Source organism: Juglans regia, chromosome 3 (genome assembly GCF_001411555.2).
Source record: "Juglans regia cultivar Chandler chromosome 3, Walnut 2.0, whole genome shotgun sequence".
Classification (NCBI taxonomy): Eukaryota; Viridiplantae; Streptophyta; class Magnoliopsida; order Fagales; family Juglandaceae; genus Juglans; species Juglans regia.
This window is the reverse complement of record NC_049903.1, coordinates 8,101,402-8,126,239: the sequence shown is the minus strand read 5'-3', so window position 1 is coordinate 8,126,239 and position 24,838 is coordinate 8,101,402. Positions and strand designations below refer to the sequence as shown.

At 38.2% G+C, this 24,838-nt stretch overlaps 4 protein-coding genes across 6 annotated transcripts; 3 read left to right on the top strand and 1 right to left on the bottom strand.

The window, feature by feature from the left end:
• The first annotated feature begins 841 nt into the window (after positions 1–841).
• Positions 842–1,769, top strand: LOC109013028 (protein NDR1-like). Its single transcript, XM_018994942.2, has one exon. The coding sequence runs from the start codon at positions 947–949 to the stop codon at positions 1,562–1,564; it is 618 nt and encodes a 205-aa protein (XP_018850487.1). The 5' UTR covers positions 842–946; the 3' UTR covers positions 1,565–1,769.
• An 80-nt stretch (positions 1,770–1,849) lies between these two features.
• LOC109013027 (probable UDP-3-O-acylglucosamine N-acyltransferase 2, mitochondrial) lies at positions 1,850–6,657 on the bottom strand. Of its 3 annotated transcripts, none has more exons than XM_018994940.2 (10): positions 6,352–6,657; positions 5,654–5,861; positions 4,779–4,855; positions 4,331–4,380; positions 4,141–4,205; positions 3,957–4,008; positions 3,811–3,881; positions 3,600–3,666; positions 2,486–2,557; positions 1,850–2,314 (listed from the first exon to the last, which is right to left on the bottom strand). In XM_018994940.2, exons 1-10 carry the CDS (start codon positions 6,539–6,541, stop codon positions 2,246–2,248), a joined length of 921 nt encoding a protein of 306 aa, XP_018850485.1. In that variant the 5' UTR covers positions 6,542–6,657; the 3' UTR covers positions 1,850–2,245. The 3 variants fall into 3 exon arrangements, with proteins under 3 accessions (XP_018850485.1, XP_035544325.1, XP_018850486.1); XM_035688432.1 differs by having other exon boundaries at positions 5,654–5,866; positions 6,193–6,456; XM_018994941.2 differs by lacking the exon at positions 3,600–3,666.
• A 2,124-nt stretch (positions 6,658–8,781) lies between these two features.
• Positions 8,782–11,825, top strand: LOC109013026 (cysteine-rich receptor-like protein kinase 10). The gene is made up of 7 exons (XM_018994938.2): positions 8,782–9,622; positions 9,753–9,872; positions 9,988–10,190; positions 10,326–10,536; positions 10,642–10,882; positions 10,985–11,135; positions 11,264–11,825. Exons 1-7 carry the CDS (start codon positions 8,839–8,841, stop codon positions 11,561–11,563), a joined length of 2,010 nt encoding a protein of 669 aa, XP_018850483.1. The 5' UTR covers positions 8,782–8,838; the 3' UTR covers positions 11,564–11,825.
• An 8,995-nt stretch (positions 11,826–20,820) lies between these two features.
• Positions 20,821–24,227, top strand: LOC109013024 (cysteine-rich receptor-like protein kinase 15). Its single transcript, XM_035688415.1, has 7 exons — positions 20,821–21,758; positions 22,247–22,363; positions 22,441–22,631; positions 22,715–22,925; positions 23,017–23,254; positions 23,353–23,503; positions 23,612–24,227. The coding sequence occupies exons 1-7, from the start codon at positions 20,891–20,893 to the stop codon at positions 23,915–23,917; spliced, it is 2,082 nt and encodes a 693-aa protein (XP_035544308.1). The 5' UTR covers positions 20,821–20,890; the 3' UTR covers positions 23,918–24,227.
• Positions 24,228–24,838: the final 611 nt, after the last annotated feature.

The window sequence follows — 24,838 nt, the reverse complement described above, 5'->3', positions numbered from 1 at the left end:
CCTTCGTGTGACCAGTTCGCAACGTGTTAGACATTCTAAGGCTCATCCCGAATCAATTGGTGCCTAACGCCTGGAGAATTTTGATAGCTTGTTGTGTTTTGTAGCGAAGGGTACTAGAACCCGTGGGCAATTAATACCCAGACTTAACAACCCGTGAGTTAGCCCATGAGTTTTTTTTCCCTTCATGGGTTTAGGCATTTGGATGGGAAGCCTCCGATGCCTAAGTCAGTGACGGAAATAATAAACTTTAATCACAAAGAATCAGATCCCCTTTATGTATTTGGGTTCTCCTCTTTTATAGAGTTTCTGAACTATTCTATTGATTAAATCATAATAGATATATCTATTATTCAAATTCAAACTTGAGGATAAGGGTTTCACACTTTAATGGATCGTTATTGTAACTGCTCTTATCCTTTATCACTGCCGAGTGGTTATCCAGTCGGTTTTGGGGAGTGGGCTGGGCTGGGCCCTCTCGGTTCATGGGCCTCTTCAATATTGGAAATCAAATAAAAAATAGGCGAAGGCCCAAGCCCATACTGTACTGACCGAGAGAAATGCCCTCTCCAAGCCATTTTTTGCAAAGACTACAATCTCTAATATTAAAATAAACAAGAAACTCGAGAGATGTCCCTCGTTCCCCACAGATTCTTTAATTAATTCCTTTAGTGTCATATACTCCATGTACAGAGAAGGAAGCTTCTTGATAGCTTCTTGATACCTTCAAGGCTCATTATGCGTAGGAGAAGGCAAGAAAGCGAGCACCCCATAAGAAAAGAATAAATCCCCATGTCCTTTAAACTTGAACAACATGCAGCCTTCCCTCCTATAATATTATAAACTAATCGACACCCCTCGATATTTCAAAGTCTCAAGTACCTTTAATTTCCTCCTTTCTTCTCATTCAAAAATCAGCGTCTCCCAGCTTGCCAATATTTAATCCAAAATGAGATGCGAGTCCTGTGAAAGTTCAAACCCTCTTGATGACGAGACCTGTATAGCCAATACCAATAACTTCTACATATGGCTTCTCCAAGTTGTAGCACTATTGGGTATCCTAGCCCTTTCTCTATGGCTAATCTTGCGTCCCCGATCCCCAAAGTACACCATTGTCGACTTCTCCATCCCCCAGTCCTCGTTAGTCAAGGATGGCCAAAACGGCACCATCTTGTATAACCTTGAAATTGAAAATCCAAACGCAGAATCCAGTATATACTATGATGACATTTTGTTCACATTTTATTTTGGGCAGGATACTGTAGGGGAGAGAACCATACCTTCTTTCCATCAGGGGAAAGGTAAAACTCGTCAAGTAATTGATCGTGTGGATGTCAATCCACGAGTATGGAAGTCTCTTCTCAATGCAATATCAAATGCAACAGCCGAATTGAAAGTTGGGTTATCAACTAAGATTCGATATAAGACGTGGGGAAAGAAGAGTAAGCATCATAAATTAGACTTGGAGGGTCAGCTAAAAGTTGGCTCGGATGGGAAGATTTCAGGCAAGAAGAAGAAGATTAAGCTACACCATGCTTCAAAGAAATGGAGGAGGTATAAAGCTTGACCCACTGTGGTTGAGAATTAGTAATTACAGGATTACTTTGGTGCTTTTGTATAAGTAGAGATAGAAGAATGGTTGCAATTACTTGCATTTATGTACAGTTTTAACATAGTAATACATCTTTAAAAAATTCCGAGGGACGAGCATTTTAGGCTTTAGCCATATCATGGTGAGTTGGAAAAAAACTCTTAATTGTGACCCTAAAATTATATGTTGTTTCCTGGGATTACTAATAGCTTATTTAACATCGACAAAGTTTACCCAGATATCATTCCGTTGGCAAGCAATGAAATATAAGAGATCCTCTGCCACGGGGAAAAAGAAGAGAGAAGAAGGTAACCCCAATCAGACTTTTAGAATTACTACATATCTAAACAACGAGAGAAGAAAAGATTAGGTCCAGTTGGCTCACCAGCCCCTTCGAAGGACAATAAGAAGAGTATAATAGAATGTTTACAGAGTACAAAGATATGCGCACCAGGTTTGAAGGCTGGAACATGGTAGAAACCCCCATCAAAAAACGATACCAGAGAAGAAATTATGCCACGCTTCTACTACGCCACAGCGGCAAGTGCAGTACTACTCTAGGTAGGCAATCTCCTAGAGTTGGCATATCATTTGACTCCTCTAGTCAGCACTCAGACAGAATCCAAACAAGCACACCATTAAATCATCTCACAACTCTTAATCAACCCTTTTCTTTGATGTCCGAGATTGTGAAGCAACTTGTCTTCGCCACTCACTAATTGGAACCTACAAAGCAACCAACAGAGATTTTCAGTCGTATCCATATTATATTTGGTCAAAAATTTCCAACAATCAGTTAGCAGCAACAAGTTTGGCTGATCCATTACCATCTCGGGAACAATTAGGCAAGACACAAAATTAAAAGGAAAAAAAAAAACATAACAAGGCAATCCTCACAGCAGGGAAGCCGCCATAATCCCCAGGTTCTTTGATATCCTTGGTGACACAGCTAGTAGCAGCAAGCCTGACCTGCAACTCCATGGTATTAGATACTTGTTCTCAACCCAGTACTCTTACTCTCTAGCCAATGGAAGCAGTACAATGGTAATCCTACCTACGTGTATATAAGGCTACGTGCATTCTGTATGACCAAATAATAAGAGCATGGAGACATTCAAGTATGCAGGCAAAAGATGTATATTCGATGGTCATGTGAATCCACTTCAGACAAGTGTAGAAGAGAGCAAGAATGTCTGATTTTTTATTTCAATTTATTTTCTGAGTGACTCAAAATCTTAAAACCAAATAAATTGCATCTCTAATACATGAAAGGAGCCGAGGATACTCATCTATAGAACAAGTAGTAAAGTCGTTAAAACTCTGATAAGAGTTCAAACTGAAATGATTGAGGAAAAACATGGAAGATATATTACTGATTATATACGAACTTAAACATTAAAGAGTTCATGCCTGATGACAATCTATATCTGCCTCATACAGAGAAAATTCTACTTTTTTCACCAAATGAGCAGTCACCAAAAATTTAGTTTATGCCTTTAATGGGCCATCAACATTTTATATAATGCCTCATAAGATGAATCCTCTCTGGAGAAATACAAGTCCATTTTCAACATATAAACTCAATTAAAAGGATTTTTCCAACAGCTAACATTATATGCTGCTAATTATACCAAATAAACCCCAAGGGATTGGCCCAAGTGATGAAGGCCTTGGTCTTGTGGTATCACTTCCTTCAAGGTCCAAAGTTCAACGCAAACAATCTTTTGGGGCCACACCTCCTAGTGAAAAACTAGCAATTTAACCAGTTCCAGGTAGGGATACTTCCGAGGGTGTGGTGCACGGGACCGGGGTTTACTCTGTTCCGGAATCTACCTTGGAGAGGTTCCCCGATATAAAAAAATAAAAAAATAAATTATACCAAATATGTTTCCACTAGCATATTTGATAAGTGGGTCTAACAAGCTCAAACCAACAAGCAAATACAAGGTTGTTGGGCTTTCCTGAAAATATGCTACATCTCGACAGCCTTTTTACATTACCAAGTCAATACCTTTGAAACAATGGAAATGTGATCCCGAACTGCTACCCTTCCCCCAAAAGTAACATAGTCTCCTATACTGTAAAGAACATGCAAGACATAGAAGTAACGCTAAGCAAATTAGCTTCATCAAGTACTTGTAAACAGAAAGCTCGATAATGGTGACTGAAAACTTGACAAAGATATAAAGAATTGAAAAGAAAAGCTAATCAAAGTAACATACGTCACTGAACCCGCAATCCCAACTTGTCCACAAAGCATGCAACTTTTCCCAACAACTACATTATGACCAATCTGCAAAGCCAACCATACCGGCAATCAACAATTTACAGAAAAAGTTGACAACCAATCAAGAAAGCGGAAACCAACCTGAACTAAATTATCTATCTTTGAATGATCCCCTATAACTGTATCTCTCCAACTGCATACAAATAAGTGGCATAATTAAGCCTCCAGCTTGGACAGCTTCAAGTACAAACTGAAACAGAAAAAATTGTAACTACTCATGAAACAATATCTATAATAACTACTCAAAAGCCATTACACGTCTCACCTCCCCCTGTCAATACATGTATTTGCACCAATCTCCACATGGTTCCCCACCCTAGCATCCAGCAACTGCAGAGGAAAAACAAAAGATATCTATAAAATAAAGTGCTTCATTGCTGATCCAAAGCAACACAGGCATGTGGCAGACGACAACATAAAGTTGACTTTGAGTCAACAAATATAATATCACCAACTTGAGGCTTCTTCAAGATGTTCCCTTTTTCATCCACAAGAAAACCAAATCCTGCATGTAAACAATTTGGCATCTAATATTAGAAGACAGCAATGGACTTGTACTTAAAACTATATTTCTCGATAACACCTATAAAAAAGGAAGTGGAAAGTAGGGGAAGGGGGGAATCTTTGTCTGTTGAAAATTTAATGAAGTATCACTATTAAATATCACTATTAAAATTGAAGGTGAAGCATGGAAAATCACAAGAAGCATAGGCAGTATACGGATGCAAATCATGCATTAAAAGTAAATCACTTTATACACATCAGTCTTCATTATATGCAAGGGACAAGTGAGGTAAGTCAATAGAAAACATGAAATATGCGTGGAATTTATCTCTAAATGAATTGAGAGTCCAGCTATCCATTACGTACAAATCAACCAAGCTAATAGTTATCAAATCTTACCATCTTGACCAATGCAAACTCCATTGTGGATTACACATGAATCGCCTATGCTGCAATTACTGAGTGCGACATTATATCTGGCAAAATAGTAGTCTTGTTCAAATCATATCAGTATACATGCATATATAAACATTAATTTGATAAATAGACCTGTATCTACATTTGCATTATTCGCTCCCAAAAATCATATGGTCTGCATTCACACATGCATCCATCCAAAAAATGCAGGAATAACCGATCAGGCTCAAGATTGCCAATAAGAAACTTTATATGTAAGCTATGTTTTTAGTTTTCTAGTCTATCATTTTTTACCTTTTTTAATATAAATTAAACCCTGTTGCTCAATATTTCCAGACCACTAAAAGAAATCTACATAACCGTTCACGATGTCTTGGAAATCCTGGGAGCCAGCCGGCAGCCAATGATATAGGGTTCTAAAGAAAATATCCTTTACGTATACCATCATCTTCTAAGAATCCTCAAAATTCCAGTTATTCCTTTCCCTATATATGCACCACAATAAGCTAGATGGTATAAGCTTCCATAGTTTATGCCACCCAGGGCAGGCAAACTTGCATGTCCAAAATCCCCATGCTTTGATAGAATCCAACAAATCCTACCCTCCCCACTCCTCAGCCAAAAAGCACAGTACAGTACAATGTTTTTTCCCATAATATGCTCAAGAGTTTTCTTCAAAGTAAATATATATTTTTTTTATAAGTAAATATATTATTGCACAAAGGCTTCAGTGGAACAGCGTAAAGAAATGAGGAGAGATGGCAACCATAAGATCGCCAGAGCAGTGTCACATTACGTCGAACAATAATACACATAGAATTAAATTTTTGTATTGCTGTATAAAGAAGAAGTTTCACCCTATTTTTGTCAATTGGCCAACTGTAACAGAAGGTCCGATTACAGTTCCCGATCCGATACGAACATATGCACCTACAACGGATTTTGGATGAACTATAGCACCAGTCTCTATGAGTGCTGTCGGATCAATGCAAGCTGACTTGTGGAATGCCCCACCTCCATTTTGCCACCTCTGGAATTCTTGGTGGCATAGTCCAGCACCATCCTCTAATCTTGAAATTCAATGCATGATACAAATTTCCAATTAGTGCATGAGAGAAGTGAAAGTCCAAAAGAAATTCAACAGTTTTTATGTTTGAAGAGAAATGCTAAGCCCAAAAGACAAGTGAAATTACACATGGGAACCTAACAATCAACTGAAACAAAACAGATGCAATTCGGCTTCATAATGCATGTCGGCGACGCATCAAAATAATAAATTTCTGTTGAATTTCAGAAAAAATATCATCATTTATAATACACCTTAAGCTAAGCAATAATATACTACACGGTTAGTGTTTCGGATACTGCCTAAGCTCATTTTTCCCAAGCCTTTCACCTTGATTTTCCAACAGTTACAAGCTCTATCAATGAAACACAAACCACACATATAGAACATGATATTGCAAGCTTTGTAACTGGATCTACCCTCCCAGACATTTCCACAAACAATACTACTGCAAGACAACTTCAAACGGCATCTGTCAGCTTGACGCACCAGACGTATCAGAGGAAGCACTAGACCCGGCTTGGAAATTTCCCACTGAGAAATGACAACGAATACTTTTTCCCCATGGAGATAACGCATATAGGCCTTGACTATTCGCCTTATGCTTGTTGTAAATGAGGTGAGATATTGGAGAGGAGGAGGAGCCCAAGTTGTATAGTTTTCGAACAGCTTGTGCCATGGCGAGAGAGGGAGAGAGAGAGAAAAGAATGACTGCGACGTTAGGCTTCAGAAGAGTTGGAAAAGGTTTCACTTTGAGAAGTGGGAGTGAAGCTACCTCAGATGTCTGCTTCTGAAGCTGTTTAGATTAGAATAAGATCTCGGGTTGGGCATAAAGGGGCACTCCAGTTATTCTCACATATAGCTAAGGGTATTATCGTCACATATAGAATAATATATAAAATTGTATTGGGCCTAATCTGAGTCGTGATCGTGAAGCTGGGCGGCCTGAATTCTATATTTACGGCCCTTCTCAGCTCCATACTGAGTAATTACGTGTAGGTGGATACCTCTTATTATTTTATTTTATATAATGATTTTAATGGATTTTAATTATATCATTTATTAATTCTTTTAGGAATGTACTATTTGAGTCATGTCGTCTACGCCAATGACCAGACTAACGAAACGAAGAGGTCGAAATTTAAGATTGGTTATTGTGATATTTATGTTATGTACGAAAAATAGATTAACAGATCAGAATGAGAGAATGAGTCATTCTTAGCTCACATGTTGCCTGCGTCCACAAGCATTTGGGGAGGAAAATTTTACTATAATATGCTTGTTTACAATTTTTTATAATCTCTCATTTTTTACTGTACAATCGAAGCTGAAGATCTATTTACTAGAGAATACGTTCTCTCTGCAACTCTCCCTCTAGAGGTTGAAGAAGAAGTTGAAGGAGCCCCCTTGAAGTTGTATGGATTTCTCGTTTTATTTGATCATCTTCTCGTGTGCCCCTGCAATGGTGAGGCATGGTTCACTTGCGTGTCTGACCTCCTCTCATTCCATTTAACATTTTATCTTTCCCCACTACGTAAGTCGCCCACTAAGTGTTTTCCCTAATCCACTCACCATAAATTACTTTGCTACCCATTTCTATAAAAACCCTAGCCAAATCATCACTTACCATATTTGGTGGCACTACCCCTAATTGCCCTTCATCCCTCACATCCATAAAATCCTAGCCATACCATCCACTTACCATATTTGGCCACCCTAAAGTCATACACCCATAAAACCCTAGCCGCCCACCTCAAGCCCTATAAGGTCACTCATTCCTTTTAGGAATCTTGACTTCCTCACATTCAAATTTAAATTCCATTTCAAATTTTTTAATTTAAGGAATTGATCATCACATTCAATCTCTTAAATTACTCTTCCTATAATATCTCTAGTCAACTATTGACTTGTCATTTTAGTTCAAATTCAAATTCTCTTCTTTCCTCAAAGATTCCTCCATCTTACAAACTTTTCATATCTATTTCCAAGTCATCCATCCCTAGCCAATCCCCTCAATTTCGCCAACCCTCATCGTAGTCAAAACCGAATCCTCCACTTGCCTAAAGAGATTATTTCCACTCTAAAATCTTTCCATATCCATTTTCAAATCATCCAACCCTAGCCAACCCCCAAACTCGCCAACCTTAATCTATTCCGGCCCATAGCCCACGGAAACCCTAATTGCCTTGCACCCCAAAACCCTAATTTCCCATCCTACCCCACGGCAACCCTAGTTGCCCCATATCCGAAACGCTAACCTCATCTCATCCACTTACCCTAGCCTCCATCACTTAGCGCCACTCACCAAGATCAAACCCTAGCCGTCCATATCGTTTCACCTTTCCTAAACACTTAGCCTACCCAATTCAATCATCATTTCCATTATCACATCACTCAAGCATCAATCCTTGTTGAAGACCAAGTAAGTTGGCAAGGTCACTCGATCGTCATCCTCACCAAGGCAAAATCGTGGTCCTTAGTGTTAGGAACAAGACCAGAGTCCCTAACACACCCTCCCTAATTCCCCTTGCGTCCCCTAGTGGTGGCCTGGTGGGTTAGACCTGATTTTGGGCTAGATATTTTACCCCTCACAATTACATACAGGTGTTGGGGCCTTACAAGCAGCCAGTTTTCTATATTGACCGCAAGTCGTCCAAGAAAAATGAGATAATCCTTGAACTTGCCTTCAAGAATAATCCTATATACTTCTGCTTATCGCAATACTAGTCAAACGCATTTTTTCCCCTCGTGGCTGTAATACATACAATTTTCCACAAAGTGGTTTGATGTGGAATAGTACAATTGTTGACTTGACTTCGGCCTTAGTCGATCAACTCGTCGAAGAAATTACCTGTAAATTGTATTTTAAGAGACTCGATCTATATATGAACCTAATTTTTGGGATTATGGGCTAAGGTTTAGCAGCTACTCCAAAGAGAGATTTTCCCATTATTGAGTGAATTTAGGAAGTGAAGCATGAATCATCCCCAAGATATCAGTCCAAGATTAATTCGATTGCTTTTATTTTCTGCTTTTCTTACCCTTCTCCTATGGGAGCTGGCCTATGCCGACCCTCCTTATAGCTTCTGTCCTAACACAAGTGCTTACTATATAGACGGCAGTCCATTTAAAAATAACCTTGAAGAACTCCTCCTCTCTTTAAACTTAAGTGCTTCTTCTTCCAAATTCTATATTAATACCTCCACAGGAAATGGTACAGATAGAGTTTATCGTGTACACATGTGCCTCGACTATGTCACAAATGAAAACTGCGGGAAGTGCATAGCAACCGCTACAAATGACATTTTGAAGCTTTGTCCAAACACAAGGGAAGCAGTTGTATGGGAGGAGCTATGCCAGCTGCGCTACTCCGACCAAAATTTCTTTGGCCAAGTGAATTTCACAGGAAACAAGGACCAACATAACTCGCGGAATATTTCCCAACCACAGTTCAAATCTGTTGTCAAGGAGACTTTGAATAACCTTACGACGGAGGCAGCAGCTTTCAATCTTTCAGCTAAAATGTATGCTACCAGAGAAGTAACCTTTGAGGATAAAACAATATATGCTCTTGTGCAGTGCACAAGAGACTTATCCGGTGATGGCTGTAATTCATGCCTTAAGACGGCCATTGCAGATGTATTAAAATGCTGCTACTTCTCCATCGGTGCAAGGCTTTTTAGTCCTAGTTGCTTCTTGAGGTATGAGTTCTACAACTTTTATGGCGCGACATCTTCAGTGAATGGCCAAGGATCAGGAAGTAAGTATTCGTCAACACGTACGACTCTACAGATTATAATTACTTCTATTTTTTACTTTTCAACGTGATATATATGTACTAGTCAATTATATATAAAGAATCGGAAACGATTGCCTTCAATTAAACGCAGGCGGTGGAAGGCCGAAAATATGGATGATCATGATAATCATTATAGTTGTATCAGCATGCTTGGCGATGGTACTTTTTGCTTCCAGCATTTATTGTCTTGCGAACAAAAAGGCTTGGAAACGTAAGTTGATGCTTATCACTGAGCTTACTTTACAAATTCTACAATATTACTTGGTGAATTTATTTCTACAAAATGTCTTTGTAAACCAAACATTTTTCTGTTCTTTTTTATTCAGGGAAGAAAGACGTTGTTTGCCAACGAGCAAATAATAGTACTAATCCTAGTGTCTCAAGCTTTCATCACCGCAATTTCCAAGGAAGATATGACCCCCAAGCTAAAGCTTTTCCCTATATTGAGTTGGCAGCAATGCAAGCAGCTACTGACAACTTCTCCGATTCAAATAAGCTTGGGGAGGGTGGTTTTGGTCCTGTTTACAAGGTAATAAAAATTGTTATAGGAAGTAACAGAAATGAAGACGGTGAGGAGTACGCGTATCGTCTCAAATTAAGCATTTGCCTTTTTTTTTTTTTTTTTAATGTTGATCGGAAAAATTAAGTAAATTATCTTTTGTAGGGTTTACTAAGTGATGGAAAGGAAGTAGCGGTTAAGAGGCTGTCCTTCGGTTCCGAGCAGGGTTCAGAAGAATTTACAAATGAGGTTCTACTTATAATGAAGCTTCAACACAAAAATCTTGTCAAGCTTCTTGGTTTTTGCGTAGAGGGAGAGGAAAGGCTGCTTGTTTATGAATTCATGCCCAACAGCAGCCTAGATGTCTTTCTCTTTGGTTCGTTAATTTCCCGATCCCCATGCATTCTTTCTGTTTTGTATTTATTTTTTATTTCTTTCAATGGGTGCTTGAATCAACTTTGTACATATATAATATATACAGATCGAAGCAGATGTGTACAACTCAGTTGGAGCAGACGACTTAATATAATAGATGGAATTGCAAGGGGAATTCTTTATCTTCACCAGGATTCTCGACTTAGAATCATTCATAGGGACATAAAACCTAGTAATGTCTTACTGGACAATGACATGAACCCCAAGATCTCAGACTTTGGAATGGCAAGGATCTTTGCAGGAAGCGAGGGCGAAGCTAATAATACTGCTAAAATTGCTGGGACCTAGTGAGTACAGTACTGTTTTCTTTATTTTCGATTCCATTCCTTAGATAAATGGAAATTTTATAATGATTTCTCTTTAAGAAAATATTTCATCCCATGAATCAGTGGGTACATGGCTCCGGAGTATGCAATGGATGGACTATATTCCATTAAGTCTGATGTGTTTAGCTTTGGTGTACTCTTGATTGAGATCATGTCTGGGACAAGAAATGCTGGCTTCCATCGATCAAAACGTGCTCCTAGCCTCCTAGCATATGTAATTAGTTGTTTCTTTTTCTTTTTGTTTTCTTGGAATAATTAGTAAAGACTACATGACGAAGCTAATTAATTATTATATTGGGGTCAAAAAATTTGTCTAAGCCAACTATATGCATGACGGTGCAGGCATGGCAAGTATGGAATGAAGGAAAAGCAATGAAATTGCTGGATCCTTTATTGATTGACTCATGCTGTGAAGATGATTTTTTAAGATACATTCATGTCGGATTGCTATGTGTGCAAGAAGATGCAAATTATAGGCCAACCATGTCATCTGTTGTTGCGATGTTGAAGAGTGAACCTGGAACCCTTTGTCAACCTGAGCGACCTGCCTTTTTCGTGGGCAGATTCATTGATCACGACGAAGCAGATCCCGACAGACTCTCTTTCAATGGCTTGTCGATTTCCAATATTGGGCCACGGTGATCGATGGAGCCATGAGTGGATCCTCTGAAACTTCATGCTCACGTCTCTTTCTTTAATGGGTGTAGATAAACTAGACAGCAATACAACTTTGTATTTGACTATTTTCTAGTAATTCACCTTTGTATGCACGCGGTATTTGTCAGCTTCTAGTTAACATATATAGCGATTAATTTCCACCTTATTCCATTGTACTTTCCCTGGATTTCCGGATAGGATGCCCTGAAATCCAGTATCCATTTTCAACCACTAGGCTTACATTTTAGAGTTCGGTTCACACTAAAATTCGTAAGCCTTCTTTATTATTATTATTACAAGCCTATAATTCATGCAATACGCGAATTGTCATAAAATAGGGAAGTGATTATAAAATATATCTGAATCTATATATATCCGAATATGTAGGTTATAAAATGAGATTTAGTATATATCCGAATTATACAAAACTCTTTCTAACCAAAACATTGCCGAGCCGATCTCTCCATAGCTTCTGTGCTCCACCATCTTGTGCATGGCTTGAGTTTACGGAAACATACACATCCATCTAATACTGAAACCTTGTACAACCCGCAAAAGATGGACATTAAAGCCAGCAAACCTACCAACCAAATCAAGAAGTAAAACAAAACCATCAATCAAATACTTACATATTCAATGCTTTCAATTACCCAAATTTAACCATTTTTTTTATTGGAGAGTGCGAGGGTTGCACCTTCCAGGCTGCCTAACAATTTATTCAACTATGATGGAGATCGTAAAATCTTAATTAAAATAATAAATTCATTAATAATGGAGTACTTAAAAAAGGTGCCTAACAATTTATTCCAGGCGTCATCTTCTCAATGATGACAATGATCACCATGAAATGTATTCTACCCATCTCTCAAATCGAAAGCATCAAGAGAAACGAATAAAACTATTAACTATTAACTTGAAATGGATTGCTATAAGAACTTTCTAAACTGCGAGGTCCGTAATCCCACACTCAATTCACGAAGACCCAACTTAGCTCGAGATCTCAAGAAATAAATATTTAAACATGATCTTTATGTCACTAAATTTTTAAAAAGACGTGTCACTAACTGATTATATTGTAGAAAATAATTTAAAAAATTTTGAGTTTTTTATATAGAACTAATAATACTATTATTTAAATATTCTTAATATATCTTATTTTCAAATTATAACTTAGTGAATAGTTATATTTTATATAAATTTATTAAACTAAATAGCAAAATGCTTAAATCAAATCCTTTGCAATTACTACAGTAATCCAAACTAAAATAAATTTAAGTGAAATCAAGCCCAAATCTCAAAAGAGTTGGAACGTAATTTAGCCATAAAGAAGAAAAAGCAAGTCAGATTTGCTTTTATGCTTTACATAGGGTTGCTTTTATGCTTTTTTCTTTTACATCACGAAGAAGAGGGATGCTTTTAGCTGCATATCTCACCAAGAAGTAAAAACAGATTCACTTGAGCGAAAAATCATGCGACAGACTCACCAAGAGGAAGGAGAAAATGCGACGAAATTGGTGGCTGGACTGAGGCTACCACGGCGAAGGCTTCTGTATAGCAAAAAATAGATTATGATTCATTAGGCTCAAGAACGGTGGAGAAAAGAGAGATAAAGAACGGTGGTGAAAAGAGAGAGAAATCGGCGTGTGGGCGAGCATGAGTTTATTGCAAAATCATCGCAAATGCTAGTCTCATCGCAATTCTTCCCTCATTGCAGGGACCAAAGCCTCACGCCGTTGCCAAGCCTCACCACCACAGGGAAGCCCCACAGCCAAGCTAGATTCTACGTCGCAACCCCCCACCACAGTGACCAAAGTCTCATGTACGATGAAAACCACACATGACCCAACACTGCCGAGTCTCTCATGCACGACGGAAACCGCCAAGCCTGATCAGCCACCGTGCAATGACAACACACTCCACAAAGCTGCCCACGCCACCGTGCCAACCACCACAAAATTTTGGAAGGAGTGCTATGTTTTACACCACCAAAAATAGAGGAATTTTCTCCCCACCGTGAGCCACATCGCCACTAGCATAGACAGCGCCACCAGGCACCCCACGCCACCCCCAAGCCGCCATTTCTCTCTCTCTCTCTCTCTCTCTCTCTCTCTCTCTAAGTTCACTCTCTTCGCCGTGAATGACAGTTCGCTCTCCCTCCTTTTTGTTAAGGATTCCTTATAATCCTCTTCTGATTCTTAGCCATCCTTCCTAACTTATTATAGTTGACCCTTAATTGCAAGCTTGTAATCCATTTGTAATCCTTTGTGATTATTTCCTTTTTTATATAGCTACACTTGTATATATATATATGACATTCGACTCCACGTAAATTGTGGTGGTTTTATAAACATTGTCATGGTATCAAGAGCCCTATAGGAATCACTTCTGATAACCTTCTTTTTCTTCCTCATGGCTTAACCTCTCTCTTTCAATACCATGGTTCACATGGTCACTATTAAGCTCTCGTCAACCAACTGTTTACCTTGGAAAAGCCAGCTTATACCCCTGCTTCAATGCCAAGACTGTCTAAGTTTCGTTGATGGTTCTTTCACCAAATCATCTGAAACTCTGTCTAACCCCACCGATGGCACCTCCATGCCCAACCCCAAGTTTCTTTACTGGAAACTCAAAGACCAGAGGATCCTCAGCTTGTTCCTGTCGCCCCTCTATGAAAAAGCCATGGCAGCTGCCATTGGCCACGCAACCTCTCGGGATGTCTGGGTTGCACTCGAACGTGCCTTCAGCTATGGCTCCAAAACTCGTGAGTTGCGTTTGAAGGATGAACTCCAGCTTATGAAGAAAGGCAACCAATTTGTTGCTGAGTTTGCCCGTTCATTCAAAGGTCTATGTGACTAGTTAATGGCCATTGGACGTCCGGTTGATGAAATCGACAAGTCCCATTGGTTTCTTCGTGCTCTCGGCACCAAGTTCACTAGTTTCTCCTCCACACAAATGGCTCTCACGCTGCTGCCCTCCTTCCATGATTTGGTCCTTCTGGCCGAAAGTTATGATTTGTTTCAAAAATCTCTTGAAACTCACTCTGTTTCACCTGCAGCTTTCATGAAAAACCGCTCCTCTAGTCGTGGCGGACAATCTTGTTCCATAGGCAATCAGTGCTCCAAAGGTGGCTCCAATGGCAGCACGGGAGGTTCTTCATCTGGTGGCCACTCCAACAACAACTGCTCCCGTCGCCCATACAATCCTCGTTGCCAAATCTGTAAAATAGAGGGCCATACAACTGATCAATGCCGCAACCGTTACGATCGTGTGGAACCATCGACCCAACTTGCTGAAGCTTTTCAAAATAATTGTTCTCTCGCTGATGGTCTCTCCAGTTCCGATTGGTATCTTGACACTGGTGCCTCTGCTCACATGATGCCAGACTTGACTGCACTCGACACTTCCGAGCAATATGTTGGTAAGGAGAAAGTTGTTGTGGGTAATGGGGCGTCCTTACCCATCACTCACACGGGTACTTCTAACCCTTCTCCCAATTTAAAATTCCTTGATGTTTTATTAGTTCCCCACCTCACCAAAAATCTTCTCTCTATTAGTAAGTTGACTTCCGACTTTTCTCTTCAAGTCACTTTTACTGGCTCTTCCTTTGTCATTAGAACAAGATCACAAGAAATGTGGTGACAACCGGAAGACGTGAAGGTGGTCTCTATGTACTATAGCGTGGCAATGATGCTTTTGTTTCTATCCTTAATAAATATGCTCTTACAACATCATATGATCTATGGCATGTGCGTCTTTGTCATGTTAATCACTCTATCATTTCATTATTAAATAAAAAAGTCCAATCATCTCTTACTTCTATTTTGCCTAACCCTGCTATTTGCACTACGTGTCAATTGGAGACAAAGAAATGACAGTCCATAATCACATGAACCTCTCTCTTAAGACGACAAAAGACCAACTAAACCAGATTTATCAAGCCTACAAGAATATTGCATGGGTAGGAAAACAAAAACAAAAAATCATGGAAGTATGGAAGCCACCACCTCAAAATCAAAGAAATTTCTCTTTAGACATTGTAGTCAGAGATTCTTTCTCAACAATCTCAGCGATATGTAGGGATCACAGTGGAGAAATTTTGGAGGTTAGAGCATCAAAAATCCAAACCACAAATCCCATGATAGCTGAAGCTTTAGTAGCTCTTTTAGCTTCCAAATGGCATCTCAACTCCAACAAAGTCTAGCGGTTCTAGAGGGCGATGCTCAAACATTCATAATAGCCATGCATTGAAAGTAAAGATTCATAATGGCATGTCTTCATAGAGGGCGATTGTAAAGCCCAGCCCGTGGCCCATGCAAGTGGAACTCAACCCTCGAGAGGATGCGACATTGATTAGGTAAGGTTATTTTTTCTTCTTTTTGCTTCAGTTTTTTTTTCTTTTATTCTTCAGAATTGCTACGTACAGTCGTTGGTGGGAGTCGCCGTGCAATTGGCATCTGACGTGGCATGTGTTAGTGAAAAATAAGAAAAAATAGCAGCATTTTACTACTATTTTGTTTCATTGAATCACTGCAGAAAAGTTCCAATTTCAATACCCGAGCAACTCTCCTCTCTCCCTCTCGCAATTCACAAACCAATCTGCAGTTAACCCAAGGATATATCCTCTCTCCCTCAGTTCGCAAACCCATATGCAGTTTACTTTCATTTCTTCAGCTCCGCAGCCAACCTTCTCCTTCTCACTCTTTAAGCTTTAGCAAATGGATCAGTACAAAGCAGTCCTAAACGCTCTTAAATTACCAATCGGATTTCTTTCTTCTTTTGCAGTTTTCATTTCATTTGGCTCTTTCCTGTTGTCTATCTCTTCATTCATGGATCTTCCATTTGAATATTCTAATGTGCTCCATTTTTCTTTTTTTTTGTCAGCTTCCTCATTCCTGCAGGGACGGTGATTTATTCCTATTGATTTTTCTTTTGGTTTGGGATTTATTTTTCAATATTTTTTTTCCACACAACCATTTGATTCTTATAAGAAATTGGAACAAATTGGACTGGTGTTTCCAATTCTCATCGATTTGTAGCCATTTCCACACAATCAAGTGGTTCAATACCTGAGCAACGAGTGAAGACGGACCTGAAAGGGGAGAGAAAATTATAACATAATATAACGTCTGGTGGATGAGAAAATATTGACAAGGATCGGACTGTCGCCGTGCGCATTCCACCTCCCAAAAGCAACGGCATGATTCGATTCTCTACTATGCTACGACACCACTACCCGGCGCACTTGCAGTTTAATTACCCATCTTCGACCATCAATCTCGCTTTTTTCACCCTGGCCTAATGTGCAAAAAGAAGAAAAGCACATACGTGATCGAACCCCAGAGGAACACGCATTCCAAGTCTCGCAAATCCTTCAAGTCTTCCCCCTCTTCGATCCCACCAGACCCCACCACCAACAATTTCTCCAGCAACACCAACTTCAACACCACTGGTTCCAACTACAATAACTACTGGTCCAAGTCTTTCGCCTCAAGCCAAGCCTCTCTCTCGAGCCTCAAGGACTCTTTCCCGGAGAACCCTCACGTCTACCAGTTCTCTGAAATCTGCGCTGCCACCAATAGCTTCCTCACCAAGCAATTCTCCTCATCTTCCTCGTTCGCCTCGTGGCGTTGCTCTCTTCGCGACAAGGACTCCATCATCTTCCAGTGCAAGCTCCGCCGTCCTATCGAATTACTGGAGCTACAAGACCATTTTGAGTTTTTTCCACATCATGTGAAAAACATAGAGGAAAAGGGAGAGGAGTCAAAGAAACACAGAGAAGAAAGAGGGAGAACTGGGGGAAATGGGTGTAAACTAAAAAAAGGGAAAACGGCATCGTTTTGTGTTTTGTCCACATCAACACCGTTTGCGCAGCACTTGCACCAGCCGACTGCATCCAGCATTTTACTTTATTCTTTTTCCCTTCTGTTTCTACCCATCCGGCAATTTCTCCTTTAGTTTAAACACCCATATTTTTTGGCTCTACTTGATCTCCCTTTTCCCACGTTTCTTCAATTTTATTTTTTTTTACTCCTCTCAACAAACGGGAACCCTTCCTTTCACTCTCCCTCTCGGTCATTTTTTTTCTCAATTTCTTTTCATCTCCTGCAGTCATCCTCCCTTGCTCTCTGCCCCTCCCGAAGTGTTGCGTTTTTGTGCCATTGACGTGCAACTTCCACTCCATGACGGTAAGCCCATTCCTCTTCCACTCTGTAGCGCTAAAGTATACACCATTTTTTTTTCTTTATACCTCCATCTATGGAATTTCGGCTTGTTGTGTCGAGTGTTTTAACGTAGATATTTTTAGATTGGGCTGTCATGCCCTATTGACGGATTATGAGCATAATAATGCCTACATTCTTCAATCCTCATGTAGCCTCATGATTTTCCTCTCTATTGCGCCGCTCATTTTTTCTCTTGTGAAATCGGGTATTGTGATTCTTGGTAGGCCTTTCATTTTGGGCTTGCTGAGACCCTCACTTTGGTAAGCCCTCTTCCTCTCTAAATGCAATTCTTTTGTTATCTATTGTTATTCAACATTTTCGTCCCAAAATTTAGTGAGTTTACGTCATTAATTGGATTACTTGATTGGTAATAACAGGGTAGATCTAGTCCTAAGCAACGCCATTTTACTCGAACCAATGGTTATTTACTTTAGAGATCATGAAAGGTAATCAATTACTCATGAAGCTATACTTTATTTCGGGAACTTCTTTTATTTTTATGGAATTTTATTGTTGAAATATTTGATATGGAAGTTTGGGTGGTGATGTTAAGTGATGGAGGTTGCTGGAAATTTTCAAGGAGGAAGTTATATGGTTGTTGTGAATTAATTATTGGATGTATTAGAATATGTGGAAATTGTAGAGTTCATGTTGTGGCAATATGGATAAAAATTATGTAGCTGTCCGGGGAAAAACATTGACTGTTTTGGGTGTTACTTTTGAGTTGGTGCCGACTTTCGGAATGATTTATATGAATGTTTTGTGAAAAGGGTTATGTGGGGTTGATTGTGTAGGCACACCGTGTGTTGTGACATGATTTTGGGTTGTAATAAGTGGTTGTACAGATTACGCTATGATTGTTGTTGGGTTATTATAAACTTAGCTATTGATTGCCTACCTGTTTTATCTCTTAGGGGTTGTAAACTTTGATTAGTTAAGTTTGTATACTAGTTTGTTATAGTTATTAACGTGTGCATAATTATTTATAATATAGGTTACTGTGATACTACTAGAGTACAGATCTGGAATTTAGAGAGTACATTGCAAAAGTCAGGTAAGTATGGTTCATATGCTAAATTTGCATTAAAAAAAATGAACTGAGGCTGGTTTGTAAAAATGTGCATGCTATGTTTTGAAAAGAAAATGTGAAAATAACCTCAGTTATGTATTCTGCATTCACTCATGAAATCTATATGAAAGAGAAAAATTATTTTTTGACATAAATAGTGTAGACATGAGCAATATTTGACATGCATAATAGCGAATATGAAATCTGAGAATTATGTACATGTTATATGAAAATATTTTGGATCTGTTTTAATCATGTGAAAATTATATGAATATGTTTAGCACGTGATTTGATATGATATGCATCTGAAAAAATTTTGGCATGACTTATCTGTTTTTATTCTGATTCTGATTCTGGTTCTGATATGATGATACTGATTCACGTGATATGGTTGGTACCAACATGATATGATATGATCTGAGTGTACCCACTTTGGAAGTAAAGTGGTATTTTATGTGTTCTTTCATGTGTGCACAGTTGGGGCTTCGAGAATGAATAAGGAGAAATCTCACAATATGATACTGCCTGATTTGGCCACCGAGGATAGCACAACCCTACCACAGGGGTTAAACATAGTATACGATACGATACGATACGATATAATATGATAAGATGAAGATGTTCAGTTATGTTATGTTATACCAAAGCGTTTTTTATTATGAAAATGGTTTTTGAATAGGAAAATGATATTTGAATATGAACAGTTGATTTTTGTATATGAAATGATTGAAAAGTCACTCTAATTTTCTGATAACACGTTTTGAGATGTATATATGAAAATGAAATATTTTATTTCTGCATACTGAACTTTCCAAAATGCTCATGTCTACATACTAATATATGTTCTTTGCTTACTGAATTGTTGATAACTCACCTCCTTATCTTCATAATATTTTCAGATGATATTGATGACCTAGCTGGGGGTCAGGAATAGAAATTGGAGCTTGACTAGCTATGAATAGAAGGTCGAGTACCTAAGGGTACCATTGTTAATAGATGGGTTTAATTTGAGTATTTAGAGTTCTTTATGTTATTTGGATCTATTGAGACTTAAAGATGTATCAGTTTATTTATGTTGAGATTTCTAGGAGATTGTGGATCCCCCTTGGTTTATGTTATTTTGTAATGATGACTTATGGAGTTTATATTATATTTATTTGAAAAATATGAGATTGTGTACTATTTATGTAATCTTTAAATTTTTTAGATGTTTTGGGAGATAGGTTTGTAGGTGATAAGTAGTAATTCTCTGACCCATCTGGAGCGTTACACCGATATTATTTTCTCGCTAATATTCTAGTTATGGTGATTAACAATGATTTAATCTTTTTTTATTTTCTATTATCAAGCATAATCATATCAATGCAATAAAATAATAATGAGAAGTTTCTAACATTACTCTACCTGATACAGTAGTAATATTCTTTCGGATTATAATAATTAAGGCTTCGTTTAGATATTAAGAATATCTTACATTATTTATAAATGATAATGAAATAATTTATAAATAATAATAAATTATTTGTGAATAGTAATAAAGTACTTTGAAAATATCTTGAAACAATTATGTTCACAAACAAATTTTTTTTTTTTAAAAAAAAAAAACAGTAATAACTGATGCTGTTCCATCAACATCATACTTCAATTGGCAAGAATTTTCACGGAATGTGCAGGATGTTATATATCTTCACTCGATCGGAACGGTCAAAGACTCTAAGTTCAGTCAAATATGCTAACTCTCATAACGCCAAAATTGAATGTTCAATAAAGCCGTAATCATAGATGGTGCTGATGGCTCAGCTTACTCAACACTCAAAAAACTTATCGTCTTCGATCTGTACCCATCACCATCGGGAAAAGTCAGTCCTAAAATTTGTGTCCTCAGTAATTAACTTGAGGGCGGAAGTTTCTGTGTAATGTTCAACAGTTTAACGTTCTACAAAGACTCGTGAGGCTATAATATCATGTTGTCAATGGAAGAAATGTCGCGCATGCTGACATGAAGTATTCTGATACCCTGATATGTGCTTTGATCTCCACTGCCATTTTTTGCTAAACTATTCATCCAATCCTGTGTGCTGCCATCATATTCGGAAGATGGAGAAAGAATATGTACACTCATTTCTGGCTTTCTTGATTGTATCATTTTTTATGCGTCCTAATATCCTTGCTGGTGGAGATTCCCTTCTCTCAACCTTTTGTGAGGAAAAGTTCAAAAACTACACGCTTAACAGCCCATTTGAAAACAACCTCAAGCTCCTTCTCGAGTCTTGGTCAGCTTCGGCCAGTAGTTGGGCGACAGGTTTCAACAACACCTTCGTTGGAGAGGGCCGAGACAGAGTCTATGGACAAGCGCTTTGTAGAGGGGATGTCAACTCCACAGTTTGTCAGATTTGTATAGAGAATGCAAGCCAGAAAATCTTGAAGCAGTGCAAAAGTGAAGCTGCGATTATATGGTTTGACCTCTGTCAAGTTCGCTACTCCTTCCAGAATTTCTCTTCCATGATGGTTTATACCGGGAAGTATCCAGATCAGAAACGAGTGGAGATGAACAAGAAGGTATCAAATCCAGTTCATTTTGTTCAAGTTTTAACGTACTTGATGAATTACATCTCAAACGTGACTGCGTTTGATCCCTCTACACGCATGTTCGCAACTGGTGAAATTAAATTCTCGAGGAAGAAAACAATCTATGGTCTTGTACAATGTACTGGGGACATGGCACAACAAGACTGTTATAATTGTTTGAACTCTGCTTTAAAAGAACTTCAGGAATGCTGCTCTTCTCTCGAGGGTGGTTATGTCGTTTCTAGGAATTGTAATGTGAGGTTTCATCTGGACCGTTTCTACTACGGCTCAGGTTTGATGTTAACCTATCCAACTTCTAACGGTAAGCACATAAGATCTGTGATTAATTTTTCTGTCCATAATGATGATGGTCTTTTCTTCTTCTTGTTTTTTATTATCATTTTGTATGATAGGGCCAGGCCTAACTATGTATTTATACACTGCTTGCTTTTATAACTATAGTTCGTACGGAGTGTTGGAGAAAATATCAAAGATTTTTATAATAATTAAGATATTTACTTTATCTTATTTCATTGTAATTTTTTTATAAATTAAGATTTATACTTTATATTCAATTACAATTGAGAATATCAAATAAAAATATGTTTTGATAATTATGAAAATCAATATCAAATCAAATCATATAAATTCAAGCTAAAGTTTGTATATGTAATTAAACCATATAGCCTGGTCGCACTGTGAACTTCACTCAGAAAAATAGTTATCTAAAAGCTGTCAAAATTCTATAACCCAAAATAGTAATCGTGGTAAATCCAATTTTGAAGGCAGTTCTTTTTGTCAAAAAAACAGAGGCTAAATGGAAGATTTGGATGGTTGTGATCGTTTCGTGTATCCCACTCTCAGTATTAGCAGTAATCGTTGGCTTTTGGGCTTCTTATCATGGGCGGAAGAAGAGAACCGAAATAGGTGAATAGATCTAAACGACTAACCATCGCAAAGTGAGTTCAATTCGAGAAGGAGATTAATTTAATGTTTATTTGCAGATGATGAAAGAAGCCAGAACGAACTAATACATGAGTTGTCTAGGCCCACGGGAGTCGACATTACAGAAGAGGGTGAATTGATTAGTTCTGAAGAGCTGCCCTTCATGAATCTATCAACACTAATGGCAGCTACAGATAACTTTTCAGATTCAAATAAACTGGGAATTGGTGGATTTGGCACTGTATACAAGGTAACATCAACTTCTCTGTTTAAAGCGGCTCCAGTGTTGCTTCACCGTACCGAATTTATGCCTGATTCTGGGTATTTTCTCAGGGTGTACTTCCAGATGGTAAGACAGTAGCAATTAAAAGGTTGTCGAGGAAGTCATGGCAAGGCTTGGAGGAATTTAAAAATGAGATCATAGTTATTGCAAAACTTCAGCACAGAAACCTGGTGAAGCTCTTGGGATGTGCAATAGAGGGCCAAGAAAAGCTGCTTGTTTACGAATTCATGCCCAATCGAAGCCTTGATTTATTTATATTCGGTTTGTTCCTTCAACCTTCTGCTCATTAGCTTGGTTATATTCCGAATTGCTCTAAGAAATATGAAAGAATGATCTTCAAAAATGTTTTCAGATTCGAAAAAACAGAGTCAGCTTGAATGGAAGACATGCTACGATATTATTGTTGGTATTGCTAGAGGACTTCTTTATCTTCACGAGGACTCCCGGCTTAAAATCATTCACAGGGATCTAAAGCCCAATAACGTATTATTGGACCATGAAATGGTTGCTAAAATATCAGATTTTGGCATGGCGAGGATCTTTGGTGAAGATCAGAACACTGCTAACACTAAGAGAGTCGTCGGAACATAGTGAGTCAACTTCTTTTCTTTCTTCTGCAATATATTTCCCTAGTTACTTTTAGTATTCAATTGAGAAGAAAACACGGTAATACCATGCTTGAAAACAGCGGATACATGGCTCCTGAGTATGCAATGGAGGGGCTGTTTTCTGTAAAATCTGATGTTTACAGCTTCGGCGTGATCTTGCTTGAGATTATTAGCGGGAGGAAAAATAGTGGCTTCCACCTGACAGGGCAGGCCCCAACACTCCTTGTATACGTACGTTTTTTTTAGTTAAAAGTGGATGCTTTCATCATTATCATTTTTGTTAGGATTGACTGGGGATAGTATTGATGCACATAATCAAGTTTATGTCTGTATTGACAGGCCTGGAAACTTTGGAATGAAGGGAAAGAAATGGAATTTGTGGACCCTTTGTTGATGGAGTCCTGCATGATTACGCAAATATTGAAATGCATGCATATCGGGCTTTTGTGTGTGCAGGAGGATCCAGCGGATAGACCCACCATATCAATGGTGGTAGTTCTGTTGGGGAAGGAATCAATACCTCTTCCTAAACCAAAGCAACCTGCACTTTCCGTGGGTAGAGTCATTCAGATTGATCGTTTTCCCATATCAAATATATATCCTTCTGTAAATGATCTTACTGTTTCCGTTCCTTCGCCAAGATGAATACTGGCAACGTTTCTTCTAACATTCCCTGCTATTAACACGTTTGCAAGCTGAAAATCTGTCATAATTTTTATATCATACGAAGTGGGACATCTTATGCTTTCTACTCCACACGGAGGAAGAAATTACCACGAGCTGTAATTGTACAATGAATTGAAATCCACATTACAGTGCTCAATAAACTGCTGCTATTTATTTTATTAGTTTTCTGGAGGCCCGTTCCCCTTTGAAGCTGGGCTGTTCCTTCAAACATATATAGCCCATTGATGAACTGGGACACCTTCCAACAAAAGAACAAGGGACATGGGCCCAATAACAACAGCCCACTGTATTGTGTCTATAAGTCGATTTGCAAGATGATTATTTTGAAATTTAAGCCCGGCCATTTTGACTACTTCACTATTGATAATCGCATTTTCAAGTACGTCTTGATTATTTATTGATTCATCTAAATTTACATTCATAAAATAACAACAAAATAATTAAAGAACTCCAATACACATAAATTATTTTGAAATAAATAACTTGCCGGTCAAACAAGTATTTAGAGTTATACGGAAAAAACTGACTGGATTTCTTCATGTAAACATGATTTATACATTTAAAGAGTATTTAATCCAATTCTCTTTAATGAATAAAAGAGTACTGGCTGGCCACCTGAATGGAAAAAAGAATTAATTAGGATTACACCAAACTAATGACTGGAATATATCTATGCCCCCCCGCCCCCGGGGCCATGGGCATATGATATTATTTTTTTTCTCATTTTTTTAGCATTCTTAATTATTAAAAAAAATAAAAATATATATAATTTTTTTAATAGTCATTTTTTTAATTATTAAATAAAAAAATTAAAATACTCTAACAGTCATTTAAACAATAACTTTAAGAGGTATAAATAGTATTTTCCTTTGGTTATAT

What these genes read in the sequence shown, in the direction of transcription:
- LOC109013027 (XM_018994940.2), bottom strand. Translation starts at nt 6,541, where the DNA reads ATGGCACAAGCTGTTCGAAAACTATACAACTTGGGCTCCTCCTCCTCT. An exon ending in AGTTTGCATTGGTCAAGATG is followed by an intron (nt 4,381 to 4,778) that starts GTAAGATTTGAT and finishes GTTTACATGCAG; the next exon opens with GATTTGGTTTTCTTGTGGAT. An exon ending in ACATCTTGAAGAAGCCTCAA is followed by an intron (nt 4,206 to 4,330) that starts GTTGGTGATATT and finishes TTTCCTCTGCAG; the next exon opens with TTGCTGGATGCTAGGGTGGG.
- LOC109013024 (XM_035688415.1), top strand. Translation starts at nt 20,891, where the DNA reads ATGTGCTTTGATCTCCACTGCCATTTTTTGCTAAACTATTCATCCAAT. An exon ending in GATTTGGCACTGTATACAAG is followed by an intron (nt 22,632 to 22,714) that starts GTAACATCAACT and finishes GTATTTTCTCAG; the next exon opens with GGTGTACTTCCAGATGGTAA. An exon ending in CCTTGATTTATTTATATTCG is followed by an intron (nt 22,926 to 23,016) that starts GTTTGTTCCTTC and finishes AAATGTTTTCAG; the next exon opens with ATTCGAAAAAACAGAGTCAG.
- LOC109013026 (XM_018994938.2), top strand. Translation starts at nt 8,839, where the DNA reads ATGAATCATCCCCAAGATATCAGTCCAAGATTAATTCGATTGCTTTTA. An exon ending in GAACAAAAAGGCTTGGAAAC is followed by an intron (nt 9,873 to 9,987) that starts GTAAGTTGATGC and finishes TTTTTTATTCAG; the next exon opens with GGAAGAAAGACGTTGTTTGC. An exon ending in GTTTTGGTCCTGTTTACAAG is followed by an intron (nt 10,191 to 10,325) that starts GTAATAAAAATT and finishes TATCTTTTGTAG; the next exon opens with GGTTTACTAAGTGATGGAAA.
- LOC109013028 (XM_018994942.2), top strand. Translation starts at nt 947, where the DNA reads ATGAGATGCGAGTCCTGTGAAAGTTCAAACCCTCTTGATGACGAGACC.